General features: G+C 44.6%; 1 protein-coding gene across 5 annotated transcripts in view; it reads left to right on the top strand.

The window, feature by feature from the left end:
* Positions 1–21,503, top strand: part of HAUS8 (HAUS augmin like complex subunit 8) — a 120,367-nt gene that overhangs the window by 73,587 nt on the left and 25,277 nt on the right. For all 5 annotated transcript variants that reach the window (XM_077475518.1, XM_077475519.1, XM_077475517.1 and 2 more), the window contains 2 exons: positions 739–897; positions 11,603–11,744. In XM_077475518.1, coding sequence (XP_077331644.1) covers positions 739–897; positions 11,603–11,744 — 301 coding nt within the window. The remainder of the gene's footprint in view (positions 1–738; positions 898–11,602; positions 11,745–21,503) is intronic.

Here is a 21,503-nt window from a genome sequence, read left to right as displayed (position 1 = left end):
ATTACAAGTAAAACAGTTTGAGTGGAGATGCAATTTGTTACTGCTGCTATTGACTGGATCTCTTCAAGGCATAACAAATTTGTTCAGACACTGACTTTTTTTTTTTTTTATCGCAAAAGGATCTTTATTCACAATTTGTGCCAGCATTACAACGTCTAGAACATATGCACCACAGTAATGTATGGTAATTCAAAATCATTTAGGTAACATGGCATTAAATAACCAGATTTAACAGTTAACCCATAAAAATCCAAACACATAGATACATGCATACTATTTCAGATATGTATACCCTACTTCCCAAATGCATCATCAAATCAAACATACTACTCCACAAATTGTCAAATTTACCAAAGCTACCCCATGCTGAAAAATATATTTTTCCATTCAAAAAATGTCTCCCATTTGGGCTTATCCATTCATTTTAGTGTGGGAGGGTTCGTGGAAGTCCAGTGCCGTAGTATTAACTTATAAGCCTGAAATGGTGCCCCAGCTATGGCCTGCTTTGGAATCTCTTCTACGGGGAGATCACACAGAATCCCCAGTAAGCATTGTTTCAATTCCTCTGGTACCTCGACCTGGGACACCTGGTTAATGGTTGTGATAACACCCTTCCAATACCCGTGCAGTTTTGGACAGCGTCACAAAGTGTATCAGATCACCATGGTCCCTACTGCACCTTGCCCATGTAAAACAGACAATGACATTTAATTGCTGTTTTTGACTCTTGTAATTAAGATGGAGAAAAACATTACACGCCTGAAAGAAAAGGCAGAGCGCAACCTGTTACTAGCAACCGAGGAAAAGAACCAGCTGCAAGAAAGCGTGCACCAGTTGAAACATGATCTCTCACTGACCAGAAGTCAAATACAGCTGGATGATTTGCTGGAAAAGCAGGTAGTTTTTTTGTCTAATATTATAATAATTAAATGAAGGTGTTTTAGCTTTCCTCATTCATTTTGACTAAATAAATGAACACTGTCGCTCTTAGTTGGCAAGATTCCTTTTTTATTTATTTATATTTTTAGGCTTTAGTAGGCTGCATTGAACTTGCACAGTATATCCAGAGAGAAAAAGTATGTTGAAAATGTGCTTACAGCACAAATCCTTTCAGAATATAAGTAGACGTTAAAGCTGTTAATATTTTTGCACATGTCCTTTAAAATATTTTCCCAACCAGTATTTAAGGTTGTGAGTTACATAAGAATTTATTTTATCAATTCACCTGGTCAGATCTACATAAAAAAGGCTATATCTGGAGAATTCAGGGAACCAAGAACGTTTTTTAGCACTTTCTGTCTGGCTACCTTTGGTCTAATTCACTGACTATCAATTAGAAGCTTAAATTCTGGAATCTGGTTGATATACTGTGAATGACTCAGGCAGGGGAGCCTCCTTTCCCAGATGTGCATTAGATCTCTAACATATGTATTAAAGAGGAAGTAAACCATGATGGGTTTTACTTCCTCTTTGTTGCCCTGCAAAGTAAAAGCGTAATGGGCTAGTATGCATCACATACTAGCCCATTATGTCCCACTTACCTGCCAACAAAGCCTGCACTGTCCCCGCTGGTGGCCGCATGCATCTTCACCCCTCTTCCTCGGTCTCTGTGACTGGCCAGAGCCGCGTAATGTCACTAAGTCACAGCACTTGCGAGTGAAGAAACGGCACGTAGGTCCAATTCTTCACAGGTCCGTTTCTTCACTACAAGGGTAAATATCTTCTAAACGGCGCATGTTTATGAGATATTTCCACTACCAATAGGTAAGCAAAATTCAAGGCTTACCTATAGGTAAAAATTAAAATGGGGGGTTTACAACCACTTTAAGAGATCCTTTTATAAAGCGTCAAAATATTACTATACAACCCCCGGTTCCAAAAAAGTTGGGAACTGTGTAAAATTTACATAAAAACAGCATGCAATGATTTGAAAATCTCATAAACCCATATTTTATTCACAGTAGAAAATAAAAAACATACCAAATGTTTAACCACTAGCCGATCAGCCGCCGTCATTGTACAGTGGCAGGTTGGCTCTCCTGCGCAAATGGCCGTAGCTGTACGTCGGCTCTTTAAACAGCTATAGTGGGGACCTGATGCACGTGGCCACGGGCACGATGTCTGTTGGCCACGCGTGATCATGGGCACAAGATTACACAAACGCACAAATCCCTGTTCTGACGGGAGAGGAGAGACCGATTGTCTGTTCCTACTAGTTAGGAACAGCAATCTGGCTCCTCTAGTCAGTCACATCCCCCACCAGTTAAAAACACACACAAGGGAACCCATTTAACCCCTTGATTATCCCCTACTGTTAACCCCTTCCCTACCAGTGACATTTACACGGTAATCTGTGCATTTTTATAGCACTGTTCGCTGTATAATTGTCAATGGTCCCAAAAATGTGTCAAAAGGGTCCAATTTGTCCACCACAATGTCGCAGGCCCGCTAAAAATCGCGGATTGCCACAATTACTGCTTAAAAAAAAATGCCATAAATCTATTCCCTATTTTGTAGATACTATAATTTTTGCGCAAAACAATCAATATACGCTTATTGCAATATGTATATTTTTTTTATTATTATACTAAAAATATTGCTTTTTTTTTTGTTTAAAGCACAAAAAATAAAAGTAGAGGGCATCAAATACCACTAAAAGAAAGCTCTATTTGTGGTAAAAAAACATGTCCATTTTGTTTGGGTACAGTGTCGCACGACTGCACAATTCAGTTAAAGCGACAGTGCCGTATCGCAAAAAATGGCCTGGTCATTAAGGGGGCAAATCCTTCTGGGGCTGAAGTGGTTAAACTGTGAAAATGTTCCCTTAAAAAAAAAAAAAAAAGTAATTTTGAAATTGATGGCAGCAATACATCTCAAAGTTGGGACAGGGCCAGGTTTACATACAGTGTAGCATCAACTCCTCTTTTACCAACACTGCAAAATGTCTGGGAAGTGAGGAGACCAGTTGGAGTTTTGGGAGAGGAATATTGTCACATTCTTGTCGGATATAGGATTCTAACTACTCAACAGTCCTGGGTCGTCTTTGCTGTATTTTTAATTTCAAGATGCACCAAATATTTTCAGTTGGTGAAAGGTCTGGACTGCAGGCAGACCAGTTAAGTACCCAGACTCTTCTACTACAAAGCCATAGTGTTGTCATAGATGCAACATGTGGTATAGCATTGTCCTGCTGAAATATGCACGGCTTTTTCTGAAAAAGATGTCTACATATGCTGCTCTATAACCTTGGTAAATCTTTCAGCACTGATGGTGCCATTTTAGATGCGCAAGCTGTCCATCCCATACGCATTAATGCACCCCCCATACAATCAGAGGTGCAGGCTTTTGAACTGAGCTCTGATAACAAGCGGAAGATCTCTTTCCTCGTGGCACCTGTGGTTGCTAAAAATGTCAAATTTTGATCTGACCACAAAACAGTTTTGCATTTTTCAATTCATTCCTGGATCCTGTTCAGGTATGGCTTCTTCTTTGTATGCTTGAGCTGTACATTGCATTTTTGGATGGCATGCTGAACTGTGCTCAGTGTTTTTTGGAAGTAATCCTGAGCTCATGCAGTGATGTCCATCACAGAACTATGCCTGTTTTTATTGCAGTGCTGTCTGAGGGCTAGAAAATCACGGGCATCCAATATTGCATTTCGGCCTTGTCCCTTGCGCATAGAGATTTTTACAGATTCTCTGAAACTTTTGATATTTTATGTACTGTAGATGATGATATTTTCTTTTTTTTTCAAATATTTTATTTCAACCACAAAAGGCAAGTCCAGGTTATCGCAGTAACCATGTGTATCCAAAAATATTACAGATACATTTTAATGATAGAGCAGTGGTCCAGATATTAAGTCAGAACATATTCTTTCTGAATGTACATTGATGATGATATTTTCAAAGTCTGCAAATTTACAATGAGGGAAATTTTTCTGAAAATGTGCGACAATTTATAGATGCAGCTTTTCACCGATTCTTGCACTCTCTGTCCATCTTTACTTCTGAGACACGCTGACTCTCTAAAATGCTCTTTTAAAACAGTCATGTTTCTGACCTGATGCCAATTAACCTAATGGTTGCAAAATGTTCTTCCAGCTCTTCCTTGTTGGCACCACTTTGCCAGCTTTTTGTTGTCCCAACTTTGAGACATGTTGGCGCCTTCAATATCAAACTTGCCTTCTGTTTTACTTAAAATGGTACATTTTTCCCATTTTAAACATTTGATATGTTTTCTATTTTCTATTGTGAATACGATATGGGTTTATGAGATTTTCAAATCATTGCATTCTCTTTTTATGTAGATTTTCCACAGCGACCCAAGATTTTTGAAATTGTACCAAAAAATTATTTGGTTTGTACATCAAATTATAGTGGCATAAAATAGGATTTTTAAAACGGCTTACCTGTAAAAATCCTTTTCTTTTGAAGTTCATCACGGGACACAGCGCCGTAGTAGTTACTATGTGGGTTATAGGCCACATTCAGTTGATGGACACTGGCATGCTCTTAGATAAATTAGTGCTCTCCCTATATAACCCCTCCCACTATTGGGAGTATATCAGTTTTGTAGCAAAGCAATACACGTGTATACCAAAGAAGGGAAGGCCCTCTGTGTCCCGTATTTCAAAGAAAAGGATTTTACAGCTAAGCTATTTTAAAAATCCTATTTTCTTATCGTACATCACGGGATACCGAGCCATAGTAGTTACTATGTGGGATGTCCCATAGCAATGCCAACTGAAGGGAGGGAGACGCAACAAAAAGTAGGACAATAAGAGACTAGAGGACTAATGCTGCAGCCTGCAGTACACTGCGCCCAAAGGCAATATCCTCATGACCTTTTACATCTACTTAATAGAATCGGGTAAATGTATAGACTGAAGACCAAGTTGCAGTCTTACAGATTTAAGCCATGGAGGCTTGGTGATGCACTGCCCAGGAAGCACGAACAGCCCTAGAGGAGTGCGTTTTTGATTTAAGAGGGTGGAATCCACCTCTTAAACATGAGCTTAAAGAGGAAGTAAACCCTGATGAGTTTACTTCCTCTTTCATTCCCTGCAAAGGCAAAGCATAATGGGCTACTATGCATCGCATAGTAGCCCATTATGTGTCACTTTCCTGACACAGGAGCCAGCGAAGTCACCGCTGTCCCCAGTAGTCCGCCGCATCCATCTTCTCGTGGGGTCTCGCCGCTATCATTCGGCGAAGCCGCGATGACGTCACTCCCGCGCATGCGCACGGGAGCCGACACGCGCGGCAGCTCCTTAGTTGAAAATGCCACGCTCAGTGCGCCTGCGCGCCGCTGTCTACGGCGCATGCGCCGTAGACAGCGGTGCCTATCTTCGGGAAAATATCTCCTAAATCGTATAGGTTTAGGAGATATTTCTTGGACCTACAGGTAAGCCTTAATCTAGGCTTACCTGTAGGTCAAAGTGTGTTGTAAGGGTTTACAACCACTTTAAATGATTACTTGTTGAATCTATTTAGAATAGTAGATTTCAATGCTGCCTGTCCTTTTAGGACTTTCAAGCAGCATGAGTAAAAACATCCGTTTTACAAATTTGAGCAATCTCCTTTAAAGTGGAGGGCCACCCTGAAAAAAAAGAGCATTAATATTATTTAAAAAATGTAAAAAACAAATGTGAAATGTTGAAAGTCTGTTTTGTAATGCCGAAAAAAATAAATTTCAGCCCCAAGAGTTCAGGAGTTAGTGCACCATAGATTAAACCGAGTTACCCCTGAATAAAGTTATGGACCAAAGAATGCAAAGCAAATGGCCCAAGACCTGTCCTTAAAAAGCACTCAAGGCCAGCTTTATTTCTCACCCCATCTGCAGAAAAAATCTGGTTTTACACCAGGAGAGACATGTTTCCCAAATTCCATAATGTATAACCATGGAGGCTGGCTCTGAATAAACCAAGGTAGAAAACTACTGAACCTGATAGCCCACGCTTCTTCGGAGTGTGGGCCTCAATAGCCAAACCATTCAATTTGTTGTTTGTAAGGTAGGATGGAACTTTGGACCTTGCGAGCAGAAGGTTTGGCCCTGAAGGTAGGGTCCATGGGTTCTCTACTGCCACCTCTACGATCTCTGCATACCAAGATTTCCTGAAACCCACTGGGGGTCCCAAGAATCAACACCTTCCCTTCCTGCTTGATCCTGAAGAAGTTGTGGATGCAGGCAGAATAGGAGGGAATGCACAAATCGGTGAGAACCGATTCCACGGGAATAGTAAGGCATCCATCCGCATGCTAGCGGATCCTTTGTTCTTGACACAAAGTTGTCAATCTTTTGTTGATCCTGGATGCAAACAGATCTATGTCTGGGATCCCTCATCCTTGATATATTGACAGGAAGATATCCGGGTGAAGGAACCATTCTCCCAGAAAAAACTGCTGGCGACTGAAGTAGTCCGCCTGCCAATTTTCTATTCCTAGAATGAAAACTGCCCATAGGCAAAGTACATTGTTTTCTTCGCAAGATAGGATAAGATTAACCTTTCTCTGAGCCGCACAACTTCTTGTGCCCCCCTGGGGATTGATACAGGACATTGCTGTGTCATAAACAGATTGACCTGGCAGGACAATACCTTAAACTGAACGTTCAGGCCTTCAGAACCACGTGTTCTGCCTGAATTTTTAAAATGTTAATGGACAAGGCCATTTCTGATCTAGGCCACTTTTCCTGGACAGCTACCTCTTTCAGGACTGTCCCCCAACATAAACAAAAAAGGTTGGCGTATGTTGATACTCTTTCCCAGGTAACTGAAAGGAGGATTTTTCCCTTCCCAGATTTTTGGATTTTAACCATAAACTCAGGCTCCGGCACACTCAGACTGCAGCGCTTGGTATCTCCAGGTGGTCTTTCATCCGGGTACTAACCAGGCCCGACCCCGCTTGGCCTCCAAGATCGGACGAGATTGAGCGCTGTCAGGGTGATGTGGCTGTAGGCTTTTGAGTTAGACACATTGGGAATATAGAGCTTTAATTCCTGTTTCAAGCCTGTATAATACTGCTTTTCAGCAGTCTAGAATGAGATTGAGCAAAAAGAACGGCCTCGAATGAAGCCACCATCTTTCCTGACATCACGCAAAGTTGAATAGGAGAAAAACATCTAGTCTTGCTTCGACTGCCTAGATCAGTCCTTTATGTCGCTGATCTTAGCCTGGGGTACGAATACCCTTTACTGGGTGTACCTTTGATCAGACCCAAGTATTTTCTTCATGTTTCAAAGAAAATTCCTACTAGGTTGAGAATCCAATCCAGGTGTGAAAAACTTGTTGCATCTTTCCCAAAAAGACTCATGGCTGTATTAGATCAAAAGGGTGCTTCTACTAAATACTGAGCAAAGGGTCTGAATACTTAGGACCATGTGACATTTCAGTTTTTCTTTTTTAATAAATCTGCAAAAATGTCAACAATTCTGTGTTTTTCTGTCAATATGGGGTGCTGTGTGTACATTAACCACTTGCCGACCGCCGCACGACGATGTACGTCGACAGAATGGCACGGGCAGGCATAAGGGCTTACATGTACGTCCTTGCCTGCCCGCCGGTCGGGGGCCCGATCGGGCCCCCGCCCGGTGCCTGCGGCGGTCGGTATTCGTTCGGGAGCGATCCCGGACGAGGGGACGGCCATTCATTCATGGCCACCCCCTCGCGATCGCTCCCGACGAATGAAAATGTCCCGTGACATCACTTCCTCTCCTGTAATGTAAACACAGGAGAGGAAGTGATGTATTCTCTCCTCCGTGTCGGTATTTTTCGTTCCGGCACCGAGGAGAGAGCATCGGTGAGTTGCACAAGCACTACACTACACAGTAGAACATGCCAGGCACACTCACACCCCCCCTTTACCCCCCGATCACCCCCCAATTACCCCTGCCCCCCCAGTCACAGTGACACCAATTGCTTTTTTTTTTTGCATTGGTGTCATTTGTGACTGTAATAACTGTTAGGGCAGTTAGGGTTAGCCCCCTTTAGTTCTAAGGTACCCCCCTAACCCCCCCAATAAAGGTTTAACCCCGTGATCACCCCCCGTCGCCAGTGTCACTAAGGCTGGGTTCACATTGCAGCAGTTTATGAGAACGGATGTGATTCGCACCGCACTGCAGTGCAAATCACATCCGATCTCTGTGCGATTCGAGTTCAGCCATACAGATAGTATGGCTGAATTCGTGTCGCACCCGCCGCAAACTCGCGCGGGACCCTTTTTTTGGTCCGCAGCAGAATCGGATCGCATGGGTGTTCACACCATGCGATCTGAGTTTGCAGATCGCACTGCGATATGCGAACTGATCTGGGGGTGTCATTAACATTTCACTGACACTCCCAGCAGTTCGCATAGGGCAGTGTGAACTGCCGCCGGGAGGCATGTGATGCGGGAACCCGCCGCGCATTCGTGGCGTTCCCACATCGCTCCAGTGTGAACCCAGCCTAATAAGCGATCGTTTTTCTGATCACTGTATTAGTGTCACAGGTGACGCTAGTTAGGCAGGTAGGTATTTAGGTTCGCCGCAGCTTTTTATAGCGCCAGGGACCCCCATATACTACCGCATAAAGCCCCCTGATTGCCCCCTAGTTAACCCTTTCACCAGTGATCACCATATAACTGTTACAGGTGACGCTGGTTGGTTAGTTATTTTTTTTATAGTTTCAGGGCACCCGCCATTTATTACCTAGTCTCACTAGTGTACCCCTAAATTTAGGGGTGTCTACTTTCCAAAATGGGGTCATTTGGGGGGGGTTTGTGCCATCTTGGCATTTTATGGCCTTCAAAACTGTAACGCCCTTAGAAAGCCTGAAGGCGGTGCTTGGTTTTCAGGGCCCCGTACGCGGCTAGGCTCCCAAAAAGTCCCACATATGTGGTATCCCCGTACTCAGGAGAAGCAGCAGAATTTATTTTGGGGTGTCATTTCACATATGCCCATGGCATGCGTGAGCAATATATCATTTAGTGACAACTTTGTGAAAAAAAAAAAAAGTTTGTAATTTTCCCGCAACTTGTGGCAAAATATAAAATATTCCATGGACTCAACATGCCTCTCAGCAAATAGCTTGGGGTGTCTACTTTCTAAAATGGGGTCATTTGTGGGGGTTTTGTGCCATCTTGGCATTTTATGGCCTTCAAAACTGTAATAGGTAGTGAGGAGTGAAGTCAAATATTTACGCCTTTAGAAAACCTGAAGGCGGTTCTTGGTTTTCGGGGCCCCGTACGTGGCTAGGCTCCCAAAAAGTCCCACATATGTGGTATCCCCGTACTCAGGAGAAGCAGCAGAATTTATTTTGGGGTGTCATTTCACATATGCCCATAGCATGTGTGAGCAATATATCATTTAGTGACAACTTTGTGTAAAAAAAAAAAAAAAATTTATTTTTTGTCATTATTCAATCGCTTGAGGCAAAAAAATAAAATATTCAATGGGCTCAACATGCCACTTATCAATTTCCTTAGGGTGTCTACTTTCCAAAATGGGGTCATTTGGGGGGGTTTTGTACTGCCCTGCCATTTTAGCACCTCAAGAAATTAGATAGGCCGTCGTAAACTAAAAGCTGCGTAAATTCCAGAAAACGTACCTTAGTTTGTAGATGTGACAACTTTTGCGCAAACCAATAAATATACAATTATTGACTTTTTTTTTACCAAAGACATGTGGCTGAATACATTTTGGCCTAAATGTATGACTAAAATTTGAGTTTATTGGATTTTTCGAATAACAAAAATTAGAAAATATCATTTTTTTTCAAAATTTGCGGTCTTTTTACGTTTATATCGCAAAAAATAAAAATCGCAGAGGCAATCAAATACCATCAAAAGAAAGCTCTATTTGTGGGAAGAAAAGGACGCAAATTTTGTTTGGGTACAACATTGCATGACCGCGCAATTACCAGTTAAAGCAGCGCAGTGCCAAATTGTAAAAAGACCTCTGGTCATTTACCAGCAAAATGGTCCGGTCTGAAGGTGATTAATGAGGAAAAAAATGAGCTGAAATGATTTTAACAAATGGCTGCAATATAACAGAGTGAAAAATGTAAGGGGGTCTGAATACTTTCCGTCCCCACTGTAGCTCCCTTAGATGTGGCCTCTTCCTCTCCCCTATTGAGGTTTTTAACAAGTCATTAAAGACTTTATGGCCAAAATAACCTGGTTGTTTTCTGACTCTAATCTTAGAGTCCATAAGCTTTCATCATTTGCAGTTGCAGTTGAATTTACCCACACTCTTGTCCGCTTTTGAGCCATTGGCCTAAAAAAAACCCCCAAAAAAATGATTCTGAATTGAGCCAGCCTTTGCCTATTGAGCTTGCTCCTGATAAGCTAGTCTACTGCCCTCACTTGTTAAATAAGTCTGGTTCTATTGATGTGGACTCGAGTATAAGCCTGTTGCTTCAGTCGGTGCTGCTTCCAGTGTTGGAACCTTTAAATGCATAAGGCTGCAACGACTATGCCCTTGCACCCAGTTTTCAGCTTTATCTCCTCATCCTCACAAGTGGTTCAATTCCCCAAGTGCTTTTTGGCCTTATAAATGGGGAGGCCAATGGCAGCGTCCCTCCTTAACCAGGCTCTCACCTTTCCATTAAAAGACTCACCTGTCTTTAGAGGTCCAACTAATAAGTGTTTGGAAACCCTCTTGAACTCTTCTTGCTCACAGGCCTTGCCCTTCACCCCATTCTAACTGACTGGTCAAAATCACATAAGATATTTTTCCACTCTTGTGGTTGATCTTTTGAATATAAAATATGTAGCACAAATGGCTTTAGCTTTAAATTTTGTTTGTGATGATCTGCTGGAAGCTTACAGCTTTCCTTTAGGAAAGTTCTACCAGGTGGACTTTGTGGCCTCATCTGATGCCAGCTTTGGGTATAGGTGCGAACGCTTTTAGTTTTAAACAGCACTTGGCAATTTTTGTATATAGAAATAAGTAGGGTTGCACCAATACCGGTATCTATGCCGATACTAAGCATTTACAGTATGCACGCAAATGCTCTGATACCTGAAACGGATACCTTTTTGTGGTGTGATTTGAGCCCATACAAAATGAATGGGCTCAAATCGCACTGCAAACGCATGTGACTGTGAATGCAGTTTGATTCCAGTCCAAATCGCATGCGGTTCCCCCACCGCTCCTGTGTGAACACAGGCTTGACCCATACTGACTTTAGCCTGGGTTTACACGGGAGTGTTGCTGGAAACCCCATGCGACTCAGACAGAAATCTCACCGTATTTCTCTTGAAATCGCATTTTGATTCAGTGCGATTAGAGCCCATTCATTTTTGTATGGGCTCAGATCGCATGGCAAAGTTATTGGTACTCGACCAAAAGTATCGGAACTTGTACTCGCCAGTAAAAAATGGTATTGCTGCAACCCTAGAAATAAGCAATGATTATTTAATTTGACACTACATCTGAGTAGTTTGGTTTATTTAGAGGGCTTTAGTGACAAGTTATGGATATACATGTAAAAATATCTGGTATTGTCATTACTTAAAGGAATTTACAATTTTTTTTTTTTTATTGTGGATGCTTTCAGTAGGATTTTATCATTTTTCATTACCTGTTATGGTTTTGGCCTTTTATTGCTTTGCATTCATTTCAGGCTGAAGGTTTAGTACCCTCTTCTACAGCTATGAAACCGTTCAAAGACAGCTACACATCATTTGCAACAGCCGTGGATTGTACAAGGCATCAGCTCCCCATAAATAATATCCATGTTGCTGGCACACGGCAGAGATATCTAGGTAATAAAATTGTGTGGTTTTGCACAAAATGTTCTGCTCTATATGCTCCCTTTTGCTCTGTTAAAAACACTTCCTTTCAATTGTATATTTATCTGTTCAGTTTATGCAAAAAAAAAAAAAAAAAAAAAAACAGTTAATCCTGACAGATATACAGTTTGTACCGTGTAATTATTTCCAGCAGTGTTATTAGCCCTGTCGTGTTTGTCTGTGTGGACTACAGAACATGTCCTCTCTGTTATGGAGAAGAGAGGAAGGTGTTATGTCATCATAACACATTTCTGACTTGGGGTGACAATGCTGCCCTTTCCTCAGATATGTGTGCTGATAAATTGCTCAGTACTGCACAGCAGTACAGTTAACATATTGCTATATAAAGCAATGTAACTAGAAGCCATAGATTCCAAGTACAATTATTTACAGATCTCATTCACAAGGGCGTACCTATCCGTACACCTGTGTGAAGGTCTCTTTGCCATGGGCAGCAGTTTTGTGCATTTCCATGTAGGCAATCTCGTTCATGTCTATTTGGACGCAGTCCCAACTTGACAGCAATGCAGGTTTGTGTCCCCAAACAGAGGCAGTGTGCGTTCAGGGACAGACTCCAGCACAGTTGTCAAAAGGGATCCAGTAGCTTTGTTCCAATAGACTTGAATGGGGGGGGATTACCTGTGCGGACAAAGACGGCCCTTTGCATGAGTATACAGATGGGTACACCTGTGTGGATGAGACCTTTGTCAACTTTGAGGCTGGGTTCACACAATTGTATTACTTGTACTATCGCATAGCAGGAGATTGTGACAGGCTCTCCATGGAGTCGGTTCATACATCTCCAGAGCGGCTCTGGTGCGAATTGCACAGGAGTCCTTTGCGTCTTTTGGTCCGAATTCAGACAAAAATTTGGGCTGAAATCGGACCTGTACCGGTGAATGGAGATGCACAGGACCCCCTGCTGTGAGCCGCTCCATGCTCTAGTGTGAACCCAGCCTAAAGGAGAATTCTGAGCTATCCCTAAAGGATCTTAATATTTCTCCCACCGGCTTCTAACACCTATACTAAACTTACCTGTGGAAGAAAGATATACATGTACTTGCCTATTTTCAAGCAGCTCCGGTCCAGTCAGGTGATCTTCCTTGTGTCAGGGGCAGCTAAAGAGAAAAAGGGAGAGAGCGCTTCAACAAGAGCTAGAGTGCCCTTAGTGGTGACTGTGACGAACAGGGTGTCAGATCCCCGCCCTCCTTGCTAACTGGCCGAACCGGCCAACCTCACACCACGCTGTCACTTGTGTAACAATGCCACTCTCAGCTGTGCCCAGCACAAAGCTTTTCCAGCTTACGGGACCACAATCTAGGTGCCAGCAGCCTGAGAGCGATTGTCACTGGGCTAATCATGCAATTAACCCTTTAACTGCCATCAGATGTTTCAAAGAGATAATGACAATATACAGCTACAAAGAAATAATGTAGAATCAGGGAAGAATACCTTTTAATTAATGTCTGAGGAACAAATTAATGTCCGAGGGTTGATCAGAGTTTGACCAATGAGCTGGGTAATCAGTTTTCAAACTTGGCAGATGTTCCCGCTTGGATAGTAAAAGGAGACATGACCATTCTGTCAGATCAAAGGGGTGTTGACAGTGACCAATCGTCTGGTCATCTTGTGTAAGGGTTGGTTGCTGGGAGGTGTCTACACTCATGACCATGTCCCAGGTACACTTTGTGATACATATTCATATCTCTGCATCTATAGTGTTTACTGACTGAAAATATCCATATTATTGTTCAGCTTGAGATTTCCTTCAAAACGGATATAAACATGCTGTGTCTCCAATGTCTAGTTTATCTAGGAGGAATAAGGAGTAACAGTGGTTTCCCATATAAGTAGGTGTACTAAGGTATTTACGACCGGTATCTGCTGGTTCTCTGAATTAAGAGGGTGACAGTTTTACGATATGCCTGGACATCCTGCCAGGCTGACATTAGCTGTTTTTACAGACCTAGCCTGGTTCTGCTTTATCTATGTTGAGATGACAGCTCTTTTGAAGTATAAACCTATGAATTCCTGGAAAAAAGGGAGGGAGTTCAGATTTTTACTTCAATGTTAAACTGTTAGCCAAGCTTTCATGGCTGCCCTAAGGTTCATAAACAACATGGCCACTAGCTACAGCTTTTCATGTGTCCAGTACGTGACATCGTTATAGTGACCAGTGTTAATTTCGTCAAATAAAACTTTTTCGTCAGTGGCATTTTTTCAGTGAGGAAAACTAAATGAAAAGTACAGCACATTTCTTTTTCATACATCAAGGGACACAGAGTCAGGCTAATATTCATTACCTGCTGGGTTCTACTCCATATCCATGTGACTGGACACCGGTAGACCAAAGGTCTTTAGACAGGAAGTGAATCCCTATTTAACATCTCCCTCACAGGAAGAACTTCAGTTTTTTACCAATGTCTGCACGGTGGATGGTACAGTTTGTTTTGAGCTCTCTGAGCTCCATCTCTCTAGTCCCACAAATGGTTCTTAAATGAAGCAAGGGATTGACCGATTGGATCCATTTGACACAGGCTTTATATTCTTAGATAAACGGTACCCGAACCTCGCAAAGAAGACTTGAGATATAGCAAGGTTTTGCCTGTAATGTGGCCTGTGGGTGCTGGACCCTGCGACGTACAATCCTGGACACCACAGCGCTAAGGCATTCATGCAGGGTGCTGTACAGGTCCAAGGGAGTGGACACTAAACATGAAAAGGGTACCCAGTCCTTGAAGGTCCTCAAGTGACAGGAACCCACCGTGATGGGTGAAGTTTGGGCTCTTAGCTGGGTTATTATACTTATTATTGTGGGGTGTTCCAGTGTTTGTAACAATCAGTCAAGCTAGCTAGAGGCTGGACACCTGTGTGTGGTGACCAGACGGGGGAGTTTTGGGCTAGCTGTGGGTGTTTGCAAAGTGTACCTTTTTTGCCTGTGTCTGGCTGTTTTTTACCTGTATGATGGTGCATGTGCAAGAGTGCCGCTGTGCTCAGCAGTTGTTTGGTGACTAGGGAGCATGTGCATTCGCAAAAGTGCAGCTGGACTTGGCAGTTTGTTTGGCGGCCATGGCGCAGGCAGCTTTGCAGCACATACGCAGTAGCCTTTACGCCAGTACTCTTTGTGGCTGGTAAATGTCTTCAAAATAGAGGAGCAGGACTAACACTACATGGAAGGGCACACCTATGTTATCAGTAGTTTCTGATAAACCTAGTCGTATCCCTAGTGCTGTATCCCCTGAAAGACCAGAGGCTTCCAGGCAATCTGAGCTTCTTCCTGGATCCAGAGCCTACTAGTCTGCAGCAGGAATGGGTTGAGGATGAGGAAGAGCTTAAAGCTCAGGGCTCTGTGGTGGGCCCGCCAAATGAGTCTGCTTCCGAGCAATCTGGACAAGAAGATATCCAGTTGATGTCTGCCTCTCAGTCGCAGAGGCTTTTGATCCCGACGCTGACCGAAATAGTTTGTTCTGCCTTTAATTTGCTTCTTGCAGAGGTGGCTGACCGCCCACCCCCCCCCCCCCCCCCGTCCTCTTTTGGGATCCTTGAGTCTACACAGGCTTTCCTCCCTATGACCCCTGTTGGAACAGGCGGAACATCCTGACAGGATTTTTGTTCCCCCCTAAGAGGTTTTTCTCTTTTATATCCCATGGATGGAAAGTTCATTAAAAAATGGAGCATGCCAGCAGCAGAGTCTCTTCCTTAAACAAGAACTTAACTTGTCCTGTAGATAATGCACAGGGCTTGAAAGACCCTGTTGACAAGAAATTGGAGTCATTATTAAAGGCTTTCTTTTCTTTGGTCAGTTCAGCTATTCAGCCAGCTGTTGCAGCAATTGGTATCTGCTAGTCCGTAAAGCATCAGAACAAACTGCCTGATGGGCCTAACCAGGTGGATGGTCTGCCTCAAAGTAAGACGGCTTGTTCTCAAGCGCTGTGTTTTGCTATTGATGCCATAAGATTCAATACAGCAGGTTTCTCTCTCGTCTGTGCATATGTGCAGACTCTTGTGACTTAAGAACTGGTCAGCCGAGCTTCCTCGTAAAAAGTTAATGTCAGGTTTCCATTTTCATGGGAACGTTTATTTGGTGATCATTTAAACAAATATATCCAAAAGATTTCTGGAGGAAACTGTTCTCTACTTTACTTTTGAGTGGACGCCCCCACTCCAAGTGGGGGGGGGGGGGGGCAGACTGCTGCACTTTGTGAACATTTGGAGAACAATAATTCAGGGAGAGTGGGTCACCTCAATTATATCTCACGGTTACAAGCTGGTGTTGCGGGGGGTTCCTCCTCCAAAGGTTTTCAAGATCCAGCGTTCCTCGGATCCTCCAAAAAGAAACTTATTGATTCAGACACTACATCATCTAGTGCAGTGATGGCGAACCTATGGCATGAGTGCCACAGCTGGAACGCCAAGCCTTCTCTGTGGGCCCGCCAGGGGAATCCCCCCTACCAGGCAATCACTTGCACTGATGGTGCAGGCACAGGGGAGCTGGCTCCCTTCTTGCAATGGTGCCAATGAGGGTAGGGGGGTGGGCAGCCAGTCATCTTGTCCCATGTGCAATGTTTGGGGGATGTAAAATTCTTCCTCCACTGTCTCAACTCTTTTCTTCAGCTTATTGCCTCCCCCAGACCACTACACCTCTGGTAAAGCATTCGGGCATTCCTTTCTACAGGCACCCTATTCCAGCTCCACCTGCTCCAGGATGACTTTGGTTCAGTCTGTCCCTCTGGTGCAGCCTGTGAAACAGTGGAGGGGGAGGGTCGGTGCTCGACAGATCATCTATGGCCATGGGAGAGTTGCAGTTGCTGATAGCTGACCTCCCAGCGGCGGGGATATCGAGGAGCAGCTGGATGGCGGGGACTCCTACAATACAACCCTGGGAGAGCTAGACTGAGGCCATGGAAAGGTAAGGAGGAGGATAGATCCTCCGATCTACATTGTACTATGTGTGGGCGGATGGGGATGTGAGTAGTGCAGGAAGTATGTGTCAGGTAGGTGAGTGTCAGGTGCATGTGTCAGGTAGGTCAGTGTATGTTGCACAATGTATTCCTGATCCCTGCATTCTGAACGAATCTGGCAGAATCGTAAATGTTTGGTCCCTTAGGGCTCATTCAGAGGGATGATCAGTCCCATCTTCTGTACAGAGCCGCAGGTAGGTTTAATTTTGTGTTGGTGTTTTGAAAGAAATAGGTTGGTTTTGGGTCGCGGTTTGGGCACTCCATTCGCCATCACTGATCTAGTGCATCTAGGAGGGGTTGTAAAGGTTCCGGTATCCAAAAGAGGCACAAGGTTTTACTCAAACCTGTTTACGGTCCAGAAACCAAACGGGAACACGAGGCCCATTTTGGACCTAAGATCCCTGAACAATTATCTGATGCAGTCCTTTCGGATGGAGTCTGTCCGCTCAGTAGTAGCCTCACTCCAGAGGGTAGACTTTCTAGCCTCTATCGATATAAAAGATGCGTATTTACACATCTTTCAGCTTCATCAGAGGTTCCTATGTTTTGCAGTAGAGGAATGTAATTTTCAGTTTGTGGCTCTACCCTTCGGGCTTGCTACTGCTCCCCGGGTGTTCACAAAGGTCCTAGCACCAGTACTGGGTCTTTTAAGGGCCCAATGGATCATAGTGCCGGGTATCTGGATAACCACCTGCTCAGAGATCACTCATTACAGGCTCTAGAACAGAGCATAATATGCACAGTGCAGTATTTGAAAAGCTTAGGCTGGATCATAAATACTAAAAAGTCAGCCTTGAAACCAGCTCAAAGTCTAAGGTATTTAGATCCTAGATACGGTTCAAGCAAGAGTTTTTTTTTTTTTTGTTTTTTTTTGCCATTTGTAAGGATCTGTGCCCTGAAGGTTCATGTGCATCAGATAATGGGCACCAGACAACCCTCCATGCGGCTCTGTATGAGTCTTCTAGGGAGAATGGTATCCTCCTTTTGAGGCAGTGCCCTATGCCCAGTTTCATTTCAGGCCTTTACAACAAGACTTCAAACAGAAGAGGACAAGCCCTGGATTATCCAATGTGCTTATCTCCTCGGGCATGCTTAAGCCTAAACTGGTGGTTGCAGGATCAGAACCTGCGAAAGGGAAAATCCTTTCTTCCAGTAGCTTGGAGAATACAGACTACAAATGCCAGTCTCTCAGGCTGCAAAGCGACCCTAGAAGGGCTCACAGCTCAGGGGAAATGGTCAGGGGCAGAGCAGATCCTGCCCATCAACCTCCTGGAATTACGGGCAGTACGTCTGGCCCTGCAGTCCTGGACGGTGGAGCTTCAGTACTGCCCTATAGGGGTCTAGTCCGAACATGCCACTGCAGTGGCCTGTAAAAACCACCAAGGTGGTACCAGGAGTCGTTCAGCTCTGAAGGAGGTGAACCACATATTAGCCTGAGCAGAGGGACATGTACCGACTCTTATCAGCAGTCCATATCCTGGGAGTAGAGAACTGGAAGGTAAATTATCTCAGCCACCAGCAGAACTGCCCGGGGGAATGGTCCCTACACCCAGGGATGTTCCAGGAAATTTGCCAGTGTTTGGGATGGCCAGAGGTCAACCTATTGGCATCCAGGTTCAACAATAAGCTACAGTAATTTGTGTCCCAAACAAGGGGTTCCTCTGGCACTCAGAACAGATGCTCCGATAGTTCCATGGAGCCAGTACTCCCTGGTTTATGCTTTCCCTCTGATCCCTCTCCTTCCATATTTGTTGCGCAGGATTTGGAAAGGGGGGTTCCAGTCATTCTGGTGGCACCAACCTGGCCCAGAAGGCCCTGGTTCCTGGAAATTGCGAGGCTGACAATAGACGGGCCATGGACGCTTCCACGTCGCCCCGATCTACTGTCTCCAGGTCCTATATTCCACCTCAATTTACAGTCTCTAAATTTGATGGCATGGCTATTGAAGCCAGAGTTCTGAAGGACCGTGTCTTCTCGGGACCAATAGTGTCTACCCTAGTGAAAGCTAGAAAAGCTGTCACTAGGAACATTTATCATAAGTTCTGGAGGACTTATTGCTTGGTGTGAAGCCAGAAAATGGCATCCTTGGAAATGGGTGATTGGGAGACGTCTCTCTTTTCTACAGTCAGATTGGCTTTGAGTACAGAGGTCAAGTTTTGACCCTATCAGTATTCTTCCAAAGGTCTTTAGCCTCCCATTCGCTGACCTGAACCTTTATGCAGGGTGCAACTTGCTTCCCCAATTAGGTTACCTATATGTACTTGGGACTTGGACTTGGTGTTGTCTGTGTTACAAAACAACCATTTGAACTTATCAAGGGAATTCCATTAGACCATTAGACTTGCTTGGACGTTAGAAAAAGTCCTGCAATCTTCATCTTTCGGGAGGTGAAGGAGTGGTGTATACACCGCTCCTGCCCATTAAAATGAATGGGCACGGTGTCCAGCTCACAGATAGTACTGACTCACTGTACGCACATAACTATTTGCCCCTACTGCAGAAAATTTCAACGGATTTGTCCACTTGGGACAAATCACTTTTTACATGGGTGGGTCGAACGAATATTTTGAAAATGACGATTCTACCTCGCATTTTGTTTCTCCTACAAATGATACCGATACACCTGCCGCGGGGGGTTTTCTTGAGCATACGTAGCCTTTTTGTTAAATTTGTGTGGGGCGGGAAGAAGCCGCGTTTGGCCATGGCGACGCTCCAAAGGTCTAAGCTGAACGGCGGTCTAGGCATACCTAACATACTTCAATATTACCAAGCGATCGCATTACAACGCATTTTAAATTGGAAGTTTCATACGCGACATAAGCTATGGGTCCCTCTGGAAAAGACTATGGCGGGAAGAGACCTAGCCTACGCTCCCTGGGTCCCGGCTGGGGACAGGGGGCTCTCAGCATGGGTATCCCCATTTACAGTCCACTCCCTGGAAACGTGGGATAGGGTTAACGCACGCTTGGCACTAGCACCGCAGCTATCCCCTCTAACACCGGTGAGTGGGTACCCGTGGTTCCCCCCTGGGGAACAGAGGGCCGCGTTCGGTGCGTGGGTACGGGATGGGACGGCTAGCCTGGGCAGATTCGTGGAGGGAGGGGAGGCGGTGCCACTTTCTACTTTAAGGGAGCGATATGGTAGCTTCCCCTTTGATTTTTGGAGGCATCGCCAACTGGAGGCCTTTATAACCAAGCACAGTAAACAGACCCCACTTCGGGCCACCCTGACAACTTTCGAGAGCATGTGGGCTGCCGCGGAGCCTCTGACACACACGATCTCGGAGATGTATGGGCTGTTAGAGTCCGCCACGCCTGCTCCCAAACCACACTATATTACGGACTGGGAAAAGGACCTCCAACATGACTTTACGGGTGACCAGTTACATTGTCTATACCGACTAACACATACCAGCTCGATAGACTCTAAGACCCAAGAAAATAGCTATAAAATTCTATCCAGGTGGTACAGGGTTCCCGTCACCCTGGCTAGAATTTTCCCAAACACTTCGGATGTATGCTGGAGGGGGTGTGGAATGAAAGGCACCTTCCTCCACATTTGGTGGGAGTGCCCTGTGCTCGTGCCGTTTTGGACTATGGTTCGCAAACACGTGTCAGACAGCCTGGGTACTGATATCCCGGCCCTGGCTAAGCACTTCTTGCTCCACATACCCACTATGCCTCCATCACGTTATAAAAAGAGTGTACTCCCCCACCTCCTCAACGCAGCCAAACGCTTGGTGCCACTATATTGGAAGAGCTCGCAAATTCCAAGCGAGCAGGAATGGTTGAGGAAGGTGGGGGAGATAATGGAAGCAGAGAGCTGGATGGCCACTTGTAGGAACACCAGGGAGAAATTTGAGCACACATGGGCGCCATGGAAGGCCCATGTCCAGACCGCAACTGTGGTTCCATCCAGTCTAGATGTCGCGCTTCTTGCCTTAGCAGACCCTGAATTTGGGAGACTTGTCCAGGCGAACCTTCCTCCTCCGCATGCATCTTCTGCCGGTGAGCTGAACACATAATCCGGTGAGGCTTGAGGTTCACACTTTCTTTCCCACCCCCATCCCAACTCTCTTCTCTTTCTGTTTCCCCTTTTATCTCTATGCATATTCTCAGGGAAGAAATTTGGTTTTGATTGATTTAGTGTATTCTTCTCTTTTACTATGCGGTAGGAGCCACTTGTAAGGCTTTAACAGTGTTAAGGGGGCACCCCACCCTCTTCTAGTATGGGAGAGGGACCTGCTCATGGGATCGAATGTCTGGAGCGGGAGGGGTGCTGCCCTGGGTTTGTTGAATGGAAGTGACTCTCCGCCGCCATGTATGCTTACATGTAACTTGACTAGGTTGTATGTATTCCCTCACCCCTCTTTCTCCCTTATTTTCCCAATGTATGTTGATTTTTTGTATTGATTTTCCTTCTCTTTGTCAACTTTTGAAAATAACAATAAATACCAATTACATAAAAAAAAAAAATGAATGGGCACCGCACCCGTGTAGTGCCTCTGCTGTAGCACTAAGCAAGGGGCTTTGGCAAGGGCGCTTTTAACCCTTTATTCAGCCACTAGTGGGGGTTACAAATGCAGCGCTAGTGGCAGAATATCGCCGCTAAAATGACGGTAAAGCTTTAGCAGCGTTTTACCGTCAACTCCCCCCTGGCCCAGTGTGAAAGCAGCCTAAGACTAAAACTAAATTGAAATTTGCTGCCAAAATTAACAGGCCGTCGACCATCCTGCCCACCGGCCGTATCCCGGTCCCACCCCGCAGACATC

This window comes from Lithobates pipiens, unplaced genomic scaffold (genome assembly GCF_037356315.1).
Source record: "Lithobates pipiens isolate NorthernLeopardFrog02 unplaced genomic scaffold, aLitPip1_a1.2 Scaffold_13, whole genome shotgun sequence".
In the NCBI taxonomy this organism is placed as follows: Eukaryota; Metazoa; Chordata; class Amphibia; order Anura; family Ranidae; genus Lithobates; species Lithobates pipiens.
The sequence above is the reverse complement of the archived record's forward strand: the minus strand, read 5'-3'. Positions and strand labels throughout refer to the sequence as shown.